At 33.4% G+C, this 19,309-nt stretch overlaps 3 protein-coding genes and 1 pseudogene across 3 annotated transcripts in view; 2 read left to right on the top strand and 2 right to left on the bottom strand.

The window, feature by feature from the left end:
- The window catches only part of LOC124456768, a 92,113-nt pseudogene that overhangs the window by 62,361 nt on the left and 10,443 nt on the right, over positions 1-19,309 (bottom strand).
- On the bottom strand, positions 105-3,935 carry LOC124458348. Its single transcript, XM_047008379.1, has 6 exons — positions 3,823-3,935; positions 3,657-3,738; positions 3,395-3,509; positions 819-864; positions 236-319; positions 105-117 (listed from the first exon to the last, which is right to left on the bottom strand). The coding sequence occupies exons 1-6, from the start codon at positions 3,882-3,884 to the stop codon at positions 105-107; spliced, it is 402 nt and encodes a 133-aa protein (XP_046864335.1). The 5' UTR covers positions 3,885-3,935.
- LOC124458344 overlaps positions 5,493-19,309 on the top strand; it is a 71,524-nt gene continuing 57,707 nt past the window's right edge. The window contains exon 1 of the mRNA XM_047008376.1: positions 5,493-5,572. The gene's annotated coding sequence lies outside the window, so the exon portion shown is untranslated. The remainder of the gene's footprint in view (positions 5,573-19,309) is intronic.
- On the top strand, positions 6,900-18,891 carry LOC124456762. Its single transcript, XM_047007107.1, has 2 exons — positions 6,900-6,905; positions 17,597-18,891. Exon 2 carries the CDS (start codon positions 17,597-17,599, stop codon positions 18,809-18,811), a length of 1,215 nt encoding a protein of 404 aa, XP_046863063.1. The 5' UTR covers positions 6,900-6,905; the 3' UTR covers positions 18,812-18,891.

Below are 19,309 nucleotides of genomic sequence, written 5' to 3'. Positions count from 1 at the left end.
TCAGAAAAATAAATGTTTGATTTGAAAAATATCTTCATAAAACTCTTTATTTGGGTATCTGAAATACCTCAGATGGTTTAGCAATAGTTTCTTCATCAACAAACTTACTCCATGGTCCTAAAGAATAACAGAGAATAAGAGATATTAGGACAACCTTTCAAAAGTTATGATTATTGTAGTAGTCATACCCTTGTATCCATCAGCCACACCAGGATATCCCCTATCATCTCTCTACCTCTTATTTCCCGCCGGCTGTTTTGTAGCTTCAAACACAGTCAATCCCTTGCTATCCTTTGCTTTCTCAACATCCCCAACAAATCTTAATAGATAACAATTGATATAAACATAAAACATTACCAAGCGTATTTACTAATAATTAAGAGCCATGTACTACATTATGTTTTTAAGGTAATTTCATGACAAAGCACATTCATCATATTCCACTCAAATAAACATTTATCAGCTTGAATCATTTCAAAGTAATTGAGTGATATAATACTTTAGCATTATTCTATTTCAGATTTGATGCATTCACTGAGGAACATGTTTGATGTAGGAGTGTTTGATACCCTCTACATATTGTGAATTATGTATAAAAAGTTAGTCCAGAAACTAATAAAGGATGAAAAAGTTGGTTTGCATTGGGTTTTAGTATCAATCTACACTACAACAAATCATCCCCACAATGTAAAACACATAAAAATTGTGGAGAGATGTGCGTTCCTGCACTAACATGACTATCGTTGAAGATGTATGCTATATCATAGTTATGCTATAAGCACATTGTAACAATATTATATACATATATTGTAACTAACTTCTCTTCAATGTGAGCTGTGTCATCACTTGGATCTAATGCATAACCTGTGATTTATTAAAAATAAAAAGATCACACATAACTCATTAACAAATACATTTTTTCTCAAACTATGCTTGCTTTTGCTCTTACCGTAACTTGAGAATGTTTTTAGTTGATTATCAAATTGAAATTTACTGATATGAGCTGGCTCAACATAGCCAGACAACATATTTTTATGTGCTCTTTGCTGCTTCGTTTTAAATGGATTTGTGGTCCAACCTAAAATAGTAGACTTCTTCAAAATCATGATTTTGTCCATGTGCATGTAAATGGTGACAATGATTAAATTATTAACGTACCGAAGCAGAAAAGAGTTCGTCATACTTTGCATTAAATGTAACTTCTTTCATTGAAGGATCGATGTGTCTTCTCCAATCAATTCCTTCCTTTAAAGCATAGCAAATCGTATCACAGATTTAACCTTGGTGTTGGTAGTTGCCTAGTTAGGACTTTGGATAAAAACTATTACACTTTACCTTAGCATCAACAATTGGCGCACTGCTTAAAAGAAACTTAGATTTTAGAGCATCCATATTGACAGTTCTCTGGATTGACTTTTCATCTTCTTTATATTTAACATTATTACTTCTCTCTTCATCAGAAGAATCACTTTGATAAGACACCAATGATTTGGGACTTGCAGCTAAATCGAGAGATCAGAGCACAGAAACCATATTGAAATTTGTCACGTGAAACGTGAACTGAAAGATAAATATTAAATGTCACCATCGTTACGCGCGCGAATTGTTTTATCGTCTTGCCGCGAAATACGATTTTACCCACTTTAACTTTTTTGTAAAAAAACATCATCGTATGCGCATTGTCAACTTTCTTGTTCTCCTTCCATTGTATTGCTCTATAATAAAGCTAAATATCTTAACGTTTTAAGTTCTTTATTATTCGTGAAAAGCGGTATGTGGAATAACAATACGAAGGTATTGCAAGTTTAATTGCTTCATCACACTAAGCATATGCACATACATTAACTGAATTGCAAACACTACTTTCGCTGCAGAGTAAGTCAGAATACATGAAACTACTTGACAACTGCCGTATTGGCAATATTTTGGAAATAATTGGTAATAATTATAACAATATCAGCAGTGTTGTTATTATAGTATTTTAAATTTATAATAAGCTACTAAGCATAAACATATTCTGATTTACCCCGGAACTTCCACTGCATTGCACTACTTGCAAATTTTATGCAGTTATTTAGGTTATTTAGTTCAGACCTTTGTAGTTCAATGGGGATGGGGGTGCAAGGCAACATGAATATAGGCCCTGACATGACATAGGATTAAAGTCTTGCATTGAAAATTCATAATATAGAAGTGGAAATTAGTTTTGTTAATTATATGTACATAATTTATTTGGAGGTTTTGTCTCTCAAAAAAGCTTCAACAAAGATAGAGCCCGTACTGAGCAAGCTAACTAGAGGTCAGGCTTTTGAGTCTTTGTTGCAAAAGGTTTACCAAAGGTGTAAATTGCAGTACAGATGATGATTCAGTTGTTGATCCTTGCCATGTAACATCTATGCCAAGTATGGACCAGTTGCAACAATGGAGAAAAATAGTTGAAGCATCAAGTACAAGCAAAGGAGCATGTATCAACACATCACAAGGAAGGTTAGATATCAATTGCATCACCAATCTGCAGAAATTTCACACCTTAAAAAGCATACAAGTAGAAGTCGAAGAGGAAATTGCCTGGTTTTCACAACCATTGAACAAACCAGACACGGTGGTGGAACATCCATCAGCTGCTTCAATTACAGCCTTTCAGAAGCTTTTGTACAGAACCCCATATAGTGAGATTATGAAAGAACGAGGAATGTCATCCAATGAGATGTCCAGGTTATGTGTTGACAGAACGGTGTCAAGTGACCACATATGCTGGTTGACAACAAACCTAAACCAAAAGAAAAAAGATACATATTATGTGTACCTCAATGGAACAAAACCACCCACAACAGACCAACACCATGCTAAATATGAATTAATTTCAAAATTCTGTTTTGCCATAAATGTTGGTAAAAAAAGCAATGGCAACACATTCCTTGGAGATGATTTGCACCCGAAACCATTGGGTACTTTGCTATGTAGACACTAATGACAAAACATTACATATGGGGATTCATTAGGCTGGCAATTTCGAACACTCTTCTACACATTTTAGATAAATTCATCAAGGCACATAATATTTGCGACAGCATAGCCAACTACTCAGTAACAATGACACATGATCCTGATAGCAGATGCCAGGTTAGAAGAGGACACAAGTGCACAGACAATTGTTCGAAAGCGTATCCATTCCAAACATGTAGCAATGTTTGTGGCGTGGTTGTAATGATTATGATGGCTATATCAAGCTATAACTATGCCTTTTTCAAGAGCATGCTATCATTTTCTAAGCCAACCACAAAGAATATTCCATCAATATACCAAAGCAATCCCACACATTACAGCGCATACTTACGGATTGTACTTGGATGTTGGATCTCAGATAATGTTGTTAACCTGGCATATGTATTACCACAGTTTTGGAATACACTACAAAAAGGGATTTTACCAGAAAATGAAAACACAGCAACAACTTGTAAAATTTCCAATAAATAGAGCATCAAGAGACTCAAAGTCACACCATCAGTCTTCAATAAAATGGTGAAGGATAAAATCATGCAATGTATTTGAGTTCAATGATGCAAATGATGCAGTCAAAAAGGTGTTTGAGATAGCATTGCTAATGTTCTTTTACTAAATTGTCATTGTTAAACAAGTAATCTGAATATACTCACTTTGGGACAAGTAGGACAGATATTTCCTTCATCAAGCTCAGGAATAACACAGCTCAACATGTTTAGTTTATGTCTGTAAATTCTGAAAAAAACAATGACACAAAGAAAGCAATTATGCACTCTTAAACAAATGACATAAACAAAATACAGTGCAAGACAGTAATACTTGAGGAAAAATCCTTTCCCATCATAAACTTTAGCATTTTGATTTCCTCCAATTAAATACATCTCTTAAGATGAGATTCTTAGGCTATAAAATTGACTGCAACTTTCCCAGCAATTCATATGAGTACAGCAGTGCAATAAATCAGTGACCTACATGCAGTTACCTATATTCTTCAAAAGCATCTATAATGACAGGATACATTTTGGTGTTGCATAAGAAGAGAATATGTGGTTATGATTAAACTCTTCAAATGACTGACAAATGCTTTTATTGATGCCTGGCATTCCATCTGCACAGAATGAATCAATTCAAAAACTCAATTGCAAATGCAATTCTTGGTTTTGTAGGTGTTCCACCCCAAAGGCCAAATTGCAGAAGTTGAACAAACTCTCGAGAGCATGAGCAAAACTGTACCTCAACAGTACAAAATGCCTAAAATTGAAAAAGATCCAAAATTATAATTGTGTTGAACCATCCCAGCTAAAATGAAAAACTTTTGCAGCACATTTTACATATAACATACCTTTAACATCAACAACAGAAACACTTCTTTTGTGACAAGCTGTTTGGCATGAACAATCATACACCAGCATGTTCATGAGTTTATATGGCCAAAACATGCCATCCTACAAAGCAATGAATAACCTCGTAGAAATTAGTTGTAATCAATCCCCTTTCTTGCATTCATAAAAAATATTAGATTAGTACTTCGTAGCATGTTTCACAATGTAAACTCTCAATTTATTTTTGCATTTTTTGTTGCAAGTGTTGAGAGAGTGAACTGTAAACACTTTTATAATATCTAGCTCATAAAGATTACCTTAAATATTTCAACATGATGACAAATATTTACGGTTGTGTGCATCTTTAACATACAGTTCTCACAATACTTTGCCATTGGACCACAATCGCTGCACCTAAACTTTGCTTCATTATCACAATGAATACACTTCAGATTGCTCCAATTTTTGCCAGCAAACTGAAATGTATTCTTTATAATTGAATGTCACAAATTTTCCCATGCTTTTTGTCTTCTTTCAACTTTCTGGTAATAAGAAGATGATTCTTCACAATCAAGGTGAACATCACTTTCAAGATCACTGTTATCTTGTTCCATTCCCAGTTCATGGCCTTCCAATGCACCACAATTATCAGGACTGTTAAAAGAACAGCTTCATCTATGATCCTCAGTAACCAATTCTGACAAATGCACCTCCTCTCTCTCAACATGGCCATCCTCATCATGATATGTGACAGCTACAGTTGCTTTAAACCTTTTATTGCTCCTACAAAATTATCATAAAAATCTATAAAATGAAAATAAATGTTGAAAAGTCTAACAGCTATAAGGCCGTTATTTGGTGTACCTTGGCATCTTTAAAAATTACCAGCAAGAAAATCACAAATGAGAAAATATTATCGATATTACCAATGACACAATAACATAAGTTAAACGACCAAAGTACAACGTATGTATCTCCCAAGACTATCTGCCGACGTTTTGTACCCGTACTTTACCGGCTTTTAGCCATGTCTCATAAGACGAATGGGGGTGATATGTTTGGTTAGTAAAACGAAAGGGGTTTTTCTTCCGGTATATTGTAGGAGCCTTTTTCCTAGGGGTAGGGTAACATATCTCACGTGACCGGAAACGTAAATCATTTAAATTATTCCACAGAATCGACAAGAACGCCGCTCCTGAGATATAATGTAGTTGGTTGTGTCTTGTAATCTTTTTGAATTTGTGAAGGTATGTTGATTTTAAACTTTACCTTTCGTTGTTATATTGTATTTTGATTTTGTGATTTAATGTTTCATGTCCATTTATCGATTATTTTGTTTTTCTGTAAATTATTCTACTTCGCTCTATGTACGTATGTAAATGTTTTATAAAGATAAATTTGTTGATTTTGGTGAGATTTGGAGCTAGCTCGAATCAAGTTTGGAAAATCAACTTGTTAACTTTCATATATCTTTATATAATAATAAAAAGAAATAAATTTCTACTATATAATAGTAATGTTCTACATCGATACACATCATGTGCATGGTCACGAGGTAGTAGAGGAAATATGATATTCATGGATAATTTCGTAAAAGCACTATTGCTAATGCGCATTTAATATACACGACAAGTTTTTTTAAAATAGACATGTTTCGACATCTCATGATGCCATCTTCAGTGAAATAATAAGTGATACAGGGTTTATATAAAAGTAATATGATACATAAATTACAATAATAAAAAGGAAATAAGATATATTAATGGTGAGCGTCCGAGCGTATTATAAACTAAATATTGTATTGAATTTATAATACGTTCGGACGCTCCCTATTAGTTTATCTTATTTCGTTTTATTGTTGTAATTTATGTATCATATTACTTTTATATAAATCTTGTATCACTTATTATTTCACTCATACTGAAGATGGCATCATGAGATGTCGAAACATGTCTATTTTAAAAAAACTTGTCGTGTATAATGTGCTTTATGAAACGTGTAATAAAAATTAATGCCCAACATAAAGTTTTGATTAGAGCCATAGAAATAGACCAAAAATATAGTAAAATTGAATTTATTGTAACGTTTCGTCTTTACTCAAGACATCTTCAGACAAATAATATATAGGATGTTAAGACAAGATATTATATTTACAAAAAGGTGTTAAATTACTGGTAAAGGAGGCGGGGTCAAATGGATTATATGATAAGGAAGTTAGGAAGTAAAATAAAGAGAAATTAAAAGAGGTTAAGTGGAATGGAGTTTCCTTGCACGTTAATTAAAAGCTTGTATTTATTGATTAGAAGGCTCTCATGAATGGAGAGTTCACAAGAATCGTTAGAAGAGGAGATTACTTTAAAGTCGTCTAAGTTGGGGGTGTTTTCAGTTGCGTTAATGTGAGCAAAGATGCTTGATAAAGCAGGGTGGGAAACTTGGTTGCCTGTAAGGGGGGATATTCCCAAGTGCTCCGAAAATCTGGTGTGTAGATGACGTGTGGTCACCGCATCTTCAACCTTTGTTCTACTTACGAAAATTTTCATACACAACTCGAATTTACCAGAAAGTCACTCACCAAAAACGGTTTTCCTTCACGTATAATTGACCAAATCACACGTCGCTTTCTTAACAACACCTTTGCCCCTAAACCACCTGTCTTGACTGCTCACAAAATGCCTATCTATTTCTGTCTTCCTTTCACCGGCATACACTCCCTTCAAATTCGCACACAAATCAATAGCCTTTGTGCTGCAGCCCTCCCACACATATCCATTAAATTTGTTTTCCGCCCTTCTCAACGTATCTCTTCTTTCTTCCCCTTTAAGGACAAAATTCCCAAACCTCTGAGATCTGGTGTAGTCTATTTATTCAAGTGTCGAAGCTGCAACGCCTCGTATGTGGGTCAAACCACACGTCATCTACACACCAGATTTTCGGAACACTTGAGAATATCCCCCCTTACAGGCAACCAAGTTTCTCACCCTGCATCATCAAGCATTCTTGCTCACATTAACGCAACTGGACACACCCCCAACTTAGACGACTTTAAAATAATCTCCTCTTCCAACGATACATATGAACTCTCCATTCATGAAAGCCTTCTAATCAGTAAATACAAGCCTTTACTTAACGTGCAAGGAAACTCCATTCAACTTAACCTCTTTTAATTTCTCTTTATTTTACTTCCTAACTTCCTTATCATATAATCCATTTGACACCGCCTCCTTTAGTAGTAATTTAACACCTTCTTGTAAATATAATATCTTGTCTTAACATCCTATTTATTATTTGTCTGAAGATGTCTTGAGTAAAGACTAAACGTTACAATAAATTCAATTTTACAATATTTTTGGTCTATTTCTATGGCTCTAATCAGAACTTTATGTGGGGCATTAATTTTTATTACACGAATTTGATTTCCAATACACATTTAATATAAACGACAACTTTTTTGAAAATAGACATGTTTCGACATCTCATGATGCCATCTTCAGTATAAAAGTAAGGTTTATATAAAAGTAATATGATACTTAAATTACAACAATAAAAAGGAAATAAGATAAATTAATGAGGAGCGTCCGAGCGTATTATAAACTAAATATTGTATTGAATTTAAAAACTTGAACATTGAGGTCAGGGTTAGTTTTGTTAATGTGGAGTGCTTCTCTGATTTTAAGGGTGAATGAAGTGTCGGCAGTGTCGATGATTTTAAAGCAAGAGGGTGAATAGTGGTTTCACACCACTTTCATACAAAACCGTACTTATACGCACACTAATCGACAGAGCATACAAACTTAACAATACGAACAATGGCTTTCAACGAGACATAAAAAACATCACATGCACTTTTTTACGAAACTCTTTCCCACTACACTTTATTAACAGAACTGTAAAACGATATCTCGACAACAAACAAAGCAACAACCTAAAACTAGACACCGAAACTCCTGACACGACGATCACAACCAAGACAAATGAAAATTCCAAAATAACAACTCTATACTTCAAACTACCATACATCGGACATTACTCAAGACACACACAACGCAGACTTACAAACATGAAACGCTTCTGTACAGATATTGACATTCGACTAATTTTCACATCATTCAAAATCAAAAACTTTTTCTCATTCAAAGACCCAATCCCTGATTCAATTAAATCTATGGTGGTATATGAATTTGATTGCGCGGGATGTAATTCCCGATACATTGGCGAAACTTCTCGCCATTTATCCACCAGAATCGGGAACATAACCACAACAAACAAAAACTCTCATATCTACCGACACCTTCTTAAATCTCACTCATGTAAAACCAACTATTCACTCTCTTGCTTTAAAATCGTCAACACTGCTGACACCTCATTCACCCTTAAAATCAAAGAAGCACTCCAAATTAACAAAACTAACCCTGACCTTAATGTTCAAGTTTTTAAATTCAATACAATATTTAGTTTATAATACTCTCGGACGCTCATCATTATATTATCTTATTTCCTTTTTATTGTTCTAATTTATGTATCATATTACTTTTATATAAACCTTGTATCACTTATCATGAGATGTCGAAACATGTCTATTTTAAAAAAACTTGTCGTGTATATTAAATGCTCATATTCATGGTCATGTGACATGTGGGATACTTCATATAACATTAACATAATTTATGATCACATCACAGAATAGATATCTTAACAGAAGGTCCACTTGTGTAGGAACCTTTGATGTTTTTGTCTACCACTACCAACGTATAAAGAGACACTATTGGCAAACCAAGTATCAAATATAAGAAGAGTTCATTTCTACAGTAAAATATAAACAGGAAAAAGCAGCACTAGCATCAAACTTTGTATTTTCACCAATCCAAGACAATAACCAGAACGTTAATTTGGGGAGGGGGGAGGAGGAGTGAAAAATGTTTACAAAGGAAATTATTCGCTATTATTTTCTGTGTCTCAGGCTAAATTTTCCAACGAGATGCATAAATATTCAGTGGTTTATCTCCGTAGCAAATATCTTTGAACAAATTCATGCAATAAAAAATTCGTTGCTTAATGATAGGATGTCAAACACAAAATTAAATCAAGGCAAACTTTTACAGTTTTACCACAGAATTCAAAAACTTCACGATTTTTTATGAGCAGGATGAACAGTACGACATCTTCCAACTTTATTCGTTTTCAAAAACAATCGCTATAAGGACAGCAAACTAATAAATAATGCAACATGCATGATTCTGACCGTAATGGAGGGTGATTCTGAACAGAATAGTGGAAATGGCGATCCATTATGATCCATTATGATCCATTGAAACTTTAAAACCTTTCACATTTGTTCTATAAGAAATAAATGTTAATAAATGTGTTATTTACGTGAGATTAAAAAATCACATATTAAACAATTATGGATTCCACGTAAAGGCTGTGAAATTATGAAGAAAAAACTCCTCACATGCTAGACATGTAACAAAGGGCAAGAAACACATAGGTTTATCCTATTCTATTTTAGTATCTCTTCCTCTACTAACATGTCTCTTAAAGGACTTAACACGATTTACAGTTAAGAAATAAAGATTCCACAGATGCACTCTACATTGAAATGACGTCTGGCAAAGTAAAAGTTTGTAAAAACTTTTATCATCCATCTGAAAATGAAAATTGTCGAAAATTTGAATTATAAAAAGTCTTAAATAAAAATAAGTTTTGAAACTATACATATCGTATTTAATCAGAAAATACTGAAAATTCCCTACATCTCCATCGTTGTTGTATAAAGATTTCGAGACTAATTAGCAACTGCTTCAGCTTCTGGTTAAAATTGTTTATAGTATTTATACAATAAAATTGTTGAGGAATTGTTTGGTTGGTAAAAGGAAAGGGGTTTTTCTTCCGGTATATTGTAGGAGCCTTTTTCGTAGGGGTAGGGGTAACATATATCACGTGACCCGAAACGTAAATCATTTAAATTATTCCACAGAATCGACTAGAACGCCGCACCTGAGATATCATGTAGTCGGTTGCGTCGTTTTTAATCTTTCTGAAATTGTGAAGGTATGTTGATTTTAAAGTTTACTCGCCTTTATGTAATAGTGTATTTTAACCTTATGATTTAATGTTTCGTTTCCATGTGTCAATTGTTTTGTTTTGATGTCACGAATATTGTAGTTAAATATAACTTATAAATTAGTGCCACGTATGTTTTATATGGATAAATTTTCTTCATTTTGGTGGGATTTTCAAACACAAATTAATTTTGGATACATTACACGTGGAAAATACGGCTTTTTTCACATCAATACCATTTTACTCCAATCGTTTATTTTAAATTATATTAATACAGCAAAGTTACAAAATTAACGTGTTCAGTCAAAATGAAGAAACGTCAGAGAATTTCAGTTATGCATGTTTATTATGTACTGTAGTTTTTTTTTGTTATGGTCTTTTGAAGAATTAAAAAAACCGTTTTTATTCTTTTATTACTTTTTATCTAAATCTCAAGTTCAACATATTTAGCTCCATCAACGTAAAACATAACAGATTTTAAACATCTTTGAGGAATTTGGATATGTAAATCAATGTAAAACCCTACTATGATTGTTTAGTGTTCAATTTAACCAAAACATTTACAACATTAGTGTTTAGTGCAACTATTATCAATATAGTTTTTCTTTAGTTAACTATGGATTGATTGATTGCTTAAGATTTTTAGCATATATTATGAGCACTTAAAGTAACCAAAGAAATCTTAGTTAAAAGGTAATTCAATAATGCTTAATATGATGCAACTTGACGTTCGTGTGTAATTTAAAGAAAAATGTTCATGTCTAAAATAAAGCAAAGAATTAACATTAGCAAAACGGAAACTTTATAAAAAGATGTACATTTAGGTCACATATTTTGCATAAACACATTAATGTCGTTTACATTTCACACTTCAATCAAAGAGAAAGTTCTCTCCTAACACGAACATCAAAAATCACATTCACCTGAAATTGTTATCAAAAATAGTTAAATATATATTTCACTTTTGGCAAATATTCTTTGCGTTTGTAAGATTGTAGAGATTTAAATGAATCATTGACAGTTTGAGTTAATGTTAAAAAATTTTTTCAAGTCAAAGAAACGTGTTGTGTTGTGATTGGTCGTTTCTTAGGCGTGTACTTAGTTTTACATGGTACCTAAAATTTTTGTGCACATATAAGATTTTCTTTTTTTATCGTCTCGCTGTTATGAACAGAATTCAATATTTTACAATAGAAACAGCAGGTGATTATAAGTTAACATTTAGTGAACAATTTCTTTATTATCAAGCAAAAGCAAAGACATTATGTAGTTGGTTGCGTCGTCTTCAATCTTTCTGAATTTGTTAAGGTAAGTTGATTTTAAAGTTCACCTATCATAGTGTCATTGTTGGTTTTTATGTCTAGAATTTCGTTATATTTATCATAAAAAACCTAAATTTTCCTTTTCGTGGTGAAATTCGCATTTCATATGTTTTATATTGATACGTCTGTTAATTTTGGTGGGATTTTCCCAATAACACATTGGATAATTTATCATTTCAAAATACTGACCTTTCTTCCATTGTCCCAACAATTATTTGAATTAGTCTTTTCAAATATCATTGGTACGGCAGGGCTAAAAAATCAAAAATATAAATCAAAATTATGACACGTCACAGAATTGCAGTTATACATATCATTATGTGCAATAATTTTAATTTTATCTAACATGGCTTTTTCAAGAAGAATTTTTTTCTCATTCATATAGTCATCTATCTATTTATCTTATTCCTAACACAGATGATGACATGAAAAACGTTTTGCTAGCTATGTCTTTAGAAATTGCGCCCACTTGGAAAAAAACTTACTTCTTCACGTGATAGTACACGTGATTTTTTTTCTGGTCTATAATTGTTCAACTTGTTGTAAGATAGACTATTTAAAATATTTGTTTGTGTCAAAAGTTTACAAAATGACAAAACTTTGCATGATGAACTGTCAAGTCCAAACGCTATCAGTATTGAAGTATCTCTGATTACTGAGATGTGAGAAAATTAACCCTCTTTCCTAGTATCAGTCGTCAAAAATAATTATTGGAAAAGTTGTTGTTTATAATCTTAATTTTTTTGAGCTATCTTATTGGTAAAAATGGTACTACATATTTTGTCTGGCTGACTCAACTTTGCGTTTGTTAATAGTTTAGTTTCCAGAACATTTCAATAATTCAAATAAATATATGTAAACTGTGTATAAGGTTTATCAAATTTAACTGAAACATAATTTGTTGTAAAATTTATAAATCATCCCTTCTTGTATTCTCATCAGTCATAGCTAAAATTTAAAATTTTCCCATCTCATTTTATCGTCTCGCTGTTATGAACAGAATTCAATATTTTACAATAAAAACAGCAGGTGACTAAACTCAAGCATTTATTGAACATTCTAATTTCTTTATTAAGAAAAAGCAAAGACATCATGTAGATGGTTGCGTTATCTTTAATCTTCCTAAATTTGTTAAGGTATGTTGATTATAAAGTTCACCTATCAGAGTGTCATTGCTTGTTCTTATGTCTAGAATTTTGTTATATTTGTTATAAAAAACCTGAATGTCATTTTCGTGGTGGAATTCGCGCTTCATATGTTTTATATTGATACATCTGGCGATTATGTTAGGATTTATTCAATAACACATTGGATGATTTATCATTTCAAAATACAGACTATTGCATTATCACCAACAATTAATTTCACTAGTCTTTTCAAATATCATTGGTACGGCAGGGCTAAACAATCAACAAGATGATACAAAATTATGACATGTCACAGAATTTCAGTTATGCATATTATGTGCAATAATTTTAATTTTATATAACATGGCTTTTATCAAAAAGAATTTTTTCTTCATATAGTACGTAGATTGCAGGTGAGCTATGGCCCTTTATATAAGCCTTTTCCTTCATGCTCTCTCTCTCTTTCATATAACCTAATTCAGTAGACGTCATTTTAGCTTTTTATTAATTGCCTATGCAAACGACACCATGGAGTTAAGCTCAAATGCCCGACTGTCACTCAAACTTCTAGGGGGCCTTTGCCACACCCAATTTATTTGTAGGAAACAGACACGTGGTACTGTTTTGTTGGTGTAAATGTGTTGAGTTCTAGTTTATCGCCATATCTCTTTTCGTAATATGCTCGGTATTCCTTTATGATCCAACTGATCCATTTTTTCTTATTTTACAGAGCAGTATTTATAGTCTTTATTACAAATAACAAATATTATTATTGTTCGGAATAGTTCCTCTATTTAAGCTATATATAGTACATAAGGAAATTTAATTAACGTCAATAACTGTTCCTTGGCTGTTAGCCCTGTTTGAACGGATACATTGGTAAACCAAACTACGCACATACTATTTCCTTAACATGTTTCTGTGGTTTATGAGCATGACTCAACACCCCCACTTGCTCATTAACTAAATTAACAAATTAATACCTATTTACCAGTTATAAATGTTTTGAATCTACTTAATTTAATTTTACGTACAGATTTTGTAAATATATCAGCCACATTTTCATGTCTTCATACATAATTTCTATTTTACCAACCTTTATTTAAGTTATTTCACTTCTGATAAAGTGATATATAATATGTATATGCTTAGACCTTTTGTGGTACATACGGTTCTTTGCTAAGTTAATTGCGCCCTGATTGTCAACATTCAACAAAACACACTCGCCTTCCTTACAAATACGCAAATCAACACACAACTGTTTCAAACAATTTGCTTCCTGAATAGCTTCGGTCAATGCCATATACTCAGCCTCACAAGTTAACAAAGCAACTGTAGATTGCTTCTTACTCCTCCAAGAAACCAAACCACCGTTCTCACTAAACCTGAAACCGTAACCTGAAATACTATGCCTGTCATCCACATCGCCAGCCCAATCAGAATGAGAAAAAACAATAAATTTTAAAACACTTTCACATTTTCTAAATGTAATTGTCTGATCTATTGTATCCTTAAAGTATCAAAGAACATGCTTGGCCTCTATTAGGTTTGCTTTTGTCGGTTTTGCCATCTTTTGAGACAGCTATGTTACAATAAAGCACAGATCAGGTCTAGTTCCTGTCATAACATATATAAGACTACCGACAATTTGTCTGTAAAGACTCGGATCTTCTAACTGAAGCGATTGATCATGCGACATTTTATTTGTATCGGAAGATGATGGAGTGGGTTTGGGTTTACACTCCGACATGCAAAATTTTGTTAGTAACTTAATAAAATATTGCCTTTGACTAATTTTTATTTAATTTTCTGAGCATTTGAATTCAGTCCCTAAGAACCAGGACAATATTCCTAAATCCTTCATCTTAAAATGGTCGCTTAAGATTTTCTTGACACTCTGCATTAATGTGTCATTGTTTGCAGCAATGATAATATCATCTACCCATACTATTAGAATAGTAACATCTTTTCCTTCAAATCGCGTGTAAACGCTTAGGTCGACTAATGATTGCTTGAAAGTTTTCCAGATTAAGTGTTCATGCAATACGTTATTCCAATTCTTTCCACTTTGTTTTAATCCATACAAAGATTTTTTCAACCTGTACACTAATTTTTCACTATTTTTATCTACTTCCTCATATTCTTCGGGTTGATGCATATAAATTTCGCAGTCCATTGGGACGTTAAGATAAGCTGTTTTTACATCCATCTGATGCAATAACATGTTGTTTTGAACAGCGTGTTGAAGCAATACACGGATAGAACTCATGCTTGCAGTTGGCGGAAAAGTTTCGTTGTAGTCAATACCGGGAGTCTGCGAGTATCGTTTTGCTACATAACGGGCTTCATGGGTCTCTTCTTCATGTTGCCCTACTTTTACGGTGTAAACCTATTTCCCCCCCACTATGTCTCTATTTTTTGGAGGTGTAACAAGTTTAAACGTATCATTGTCAATTAAGGCTTTCATTTCATCATTCATGGCTTTTTGCCATTTTACTCTTTTATTGGAGCTTATTGCTTGGGAATAGGTCGTTTGGATGTTGGATACTCTATAGCAATAATCTACGGTATATGAGACAGTATCCTCCCCTGAAACTTCTTCTGTCGCATATTTGTCAAGATATTTAGGTTTACTTCTTATTATAGTGGTGTATCTTGATTCTCTAGATGTCTCTGGAGCACTAATGTCTTCGTTAGTTATTTTGGGGTTTCTTTCATGCAATTTTGCTATCTGAGGTGCAAGTTCTTCATCATCTAGTTCTGGCAGTTCCCTGCTACCCTCCCTGAAGAACTTAACGCATCTTACACGCTCTAACTTGTTAATGTTAGGGTAGTATAGTAGATATGCTGGACTATCTGCTAATTCAATAACATGTGCTTTACTATCAAATTTACTATCAAAATCTATAAATTTTTGACTTATCGTTAATAATGTGACTTGTAGCTCCTGTGTCCACCAGTAGAGATAAATTCGCTTGATCCATATCCTTAACGTCTGTTTCAGCGTTCTCTTCTTCATCCTTTGACACGAATAAAAAGGAGTGTTGCCGTTCACTGTCACAGCGCTGCTCGTCTTTAGCTGACTTGAACGTTACTTTCGTCTTTCGGCAATCTTTCGTGTCGTGGGTCTTGGTCTTGCATATGGAGCACCATTTATTCCCCTTCACTCGTCATTGTGAGCTTTTGTGTCCCTTTCTTCTACATTTGAAACAATTTCCGTCAAATTTTGGTTTCGCATACATAACGTTGTCACCTACCTCAGCTTTCGGTGACAATGGTTTGATATTTTCTTCATGACTTCGTAACGAGTTTTTAAATTCCGTAAATGTCATTTGTCTTTCCCTTTGAACTGTTACGTTAGCAAAGACGTCGTACGTGCTTGGCAGACCCTTTAAAACCATTGCAATGAGTAGTGCACCACTTATTATCTCCTCGGCTTCTCTTAAGACTGTTGCCGATCGTTCCGCTCGCAATATGTAATCTGTGACAGTCTCGTCGTCACTTTTCTTCAGCGAAGTAAGTTCCGTGTAAAGAGCGATGGTGCGAGGTTTTCCTCTGCCTTGATAGTGATGTCTGAGGATTTCTAAAGCTCTTTATCCATTGTCTTTTGCCTCCCAAATCACAAGAGACAAACTTCTGTCGTCCAGACATTGGACCAACTCTGCAAAAGCGTCAGCCAGTTTTGAAGCTGCTGGTTCTTCTCTCTCACTTGCTCATTCGATAAATACGTCGTAGACTTTTTGAAGACGCATATAGCCCAAGAATTTTTTTTCCAAACTCGTATTTGCTTTCTCTTCCATCGAAAAGCAAACCTCTTCTGGGCCCATAACCTGTCGAGCTCGAGTTACTCGCCATATCTCTTTTCGTAATATACTCTATACCTTAAGTAACAACCACGAGTGAACTTAATGATCGAACTTATTTTTATTATTTTACAGAGCAGTACTTATAGTCTTTATTACAAATAACAAATATTATTATTGTTCGGAATAGTTCCTCTATTTAAGCTATATATTGTATATAAGGAAATTTAACTAACGTCAATAACTGTTCCTTGGCAGTTAGCCGTGTGAAAACGGATACATTGATAAACCAAACTACGCACATACTATTTCCTTAACATTTTTCTGTGGTTTATTAGCATGACTCAACATAATATAAGACAAATTTTTTGAGCTTTTTTGTTATTTCTAGATTTTCATTACAATGACAATACACATTTCCTGTACACACAATACAATGACTTAAGAACCAGATAACAAATACGGCTAACCTTACGTTTACTCCTCATTTGACTCTGAAGATGACTACCGCTAAGGTTGTTGAAACGTCAGTCAACAACAACAAAAACAGTCCTTCTCAGGACTTTATTAACCTGGACAATCATCATTTACAAACATGTAGTTAAACTGGGAAGTTAAAAAATTGAAACTATTCATGTTGTTATAAATATTTCAAAAATTTCCCAGTGCAGAAGCAATTTTTAGCGCCATTTCGCTAGTGACTGACCTGGAACAATTTTTGTGCCTTTCCATTCGCAAAATCCTGGCGACGCCACTACCAAAATGTAGCCAAATGCCTAAATGCAGGAAAAATAAATGTCCAATTGCGTGTTTTCAGCTGCCATCCTTGATACTCATTTACACGTACAAGTAAAACTGTAACATTACGTAGCTATGTTTGATCTTCAACAATTTTAGTTGTCTATAAACTCTAATTAAAGAACCAATTTATGTTGATATTAATAACTTATGACCTTTAGATGCAGTCAAGAGAAAAAATTAATAATTCGTATCTGCAAGAAATACTTACAGATGTTGTTGAAAAGAAACTTGTTGATCTTTTTATTCAAGAATGGAACACTCATTACAAAAAATCCCACGGAGAATGGGAAAATACAAACGTCAGTGGTATGAAGTTGTTCAATATTGAAAAAACAAAAAAGAAACCTAAACCTCATGACAAACACATTCTGTCAAAATTTCATGATGGTGACACCAGTAAGTGGGATTGTACAACATTGTTTGCAGCAATATTGTTTTCCAACTCAGTTGGAACAAAACTTAACCCAAAATCTAAGGCTGCTGTGGATAAACTTCGTGTTATCAGAAACAACTTCATCCATGAAAAAAAAGGAAACGTTGCTGATGACGAATTTCAAACAATGCTTTGTGATATTGAAAAGTCATTTAAAGATCTAGCATTTTCATTCACTGAAATTAATAAAATCAAATGTCAACGAAACACATTTAATTCTTTTCAAAAACTTCCTTGCAAACCAAATCACGATGTGGTTAAACGTACAAAATTACTTAATCAAGTCACAGCAGATCTCAATAACTTGCGCAGTACTAACAATAATGAACTAACATATTACTATATTTCTGGTAATCCTGGCAGTGGTAAATCTGAATTAGCTAGACAAGTTTGTAAAGAAATGTATAACTTGTTTGACTGGGAAAATAAAACAACATTTGTGATGACACTCGAAGGAAAAGATATCGACTCTCTTTTGAAAACTTACGCTGAACTTTGTAAACGATTAAGCAATGATAAAACTGTCATTGAAAATATCTCAAAAGAAGCAAAAAGCAGCGAAGACAAAATTAAAGATTTTCAATTATTGCTGACACAACAACTGAAATCTTGGCAAACATGGTGGATTGTTGTAGATAACGTGGCTGAACTTCATAAAATTTATCCATTATTACCTCAAGTTGGTGATCATAGCTGGAAAAATGGTCAAATTATAGTAACTGTCCAAAATACAGATGCTATACCACCAGATGGAAATCTAAATAAACACATTTCAGTTAGTCATGGTATGAACAATGAAGAATGTCGAGAACTTCTATCTGTCTTTTCTGATATTCATAATAAAGATGAAAAATTTTTAAAGGATTTATCAGACAAATTAGATCGTCAACCGTTGTTCCTGGCAAATGCTGCTTCCTACGTAGGTAGAGTAAAAGTGTAAATCCGACATTCACGTGGGAGAAATATTTTGATAAGTTGAATGAAGGAGAGCGACAGAACATGGATGCCAATTTTCAAAAATAAACACATCTTACTTAGGAATGAAAACTGTTATGTTAGCAGTACAAAAAATGCTGAAGAATCCATCTTGTTGGAACATGTTTTAAACTTTTCTCAATAATATCTTTCGATCCCTTACCACAAGATGTTATAATACAATTTATTAAAAGCATTGATCCACAAAATCTGCAGAAGATGTCTGTCTTCAATTAAAGCATTGTTCTTTATTCCTTCAAACGGAAAACAATGACATCCGCCTGCACAGCGTTGTACACGAAACCATCATAAATTATTCATCGCAGACCTTTGGATGTAAACAAAACAAAACTAATTCTAAAAAGTCTGCAGCTGATCTTGCCTGTCAAGTTGCTTGGGCACTAAATTATTTCAAAGACAGAGAAGATGAAATCAAAATAATTCCTCATCTAATCAAATTCAT

This window comes from Xenia sp. Carnegie-2017, unplaced genomic scaffold (genome assembly GCF_021976095.1).
Source record: "Xenia sp. Carnegie-2017 unplaced genomic scaffold, XeniaSp_v1 HiC_scaffold_6, whole genome shotgun sequence".
NCBI lineage: Eukaryota > Metazoa > Cnidaria > Anthozoa > Malacalcyonacea > Xeniidae > Xenia > Xenia sp. Carnegie-2017.
The sequence above is the reverse complement of the archived record's forward strand: the minus strand, read 5'-3'. Positions and strand labels throughout refer to the sequence as shown.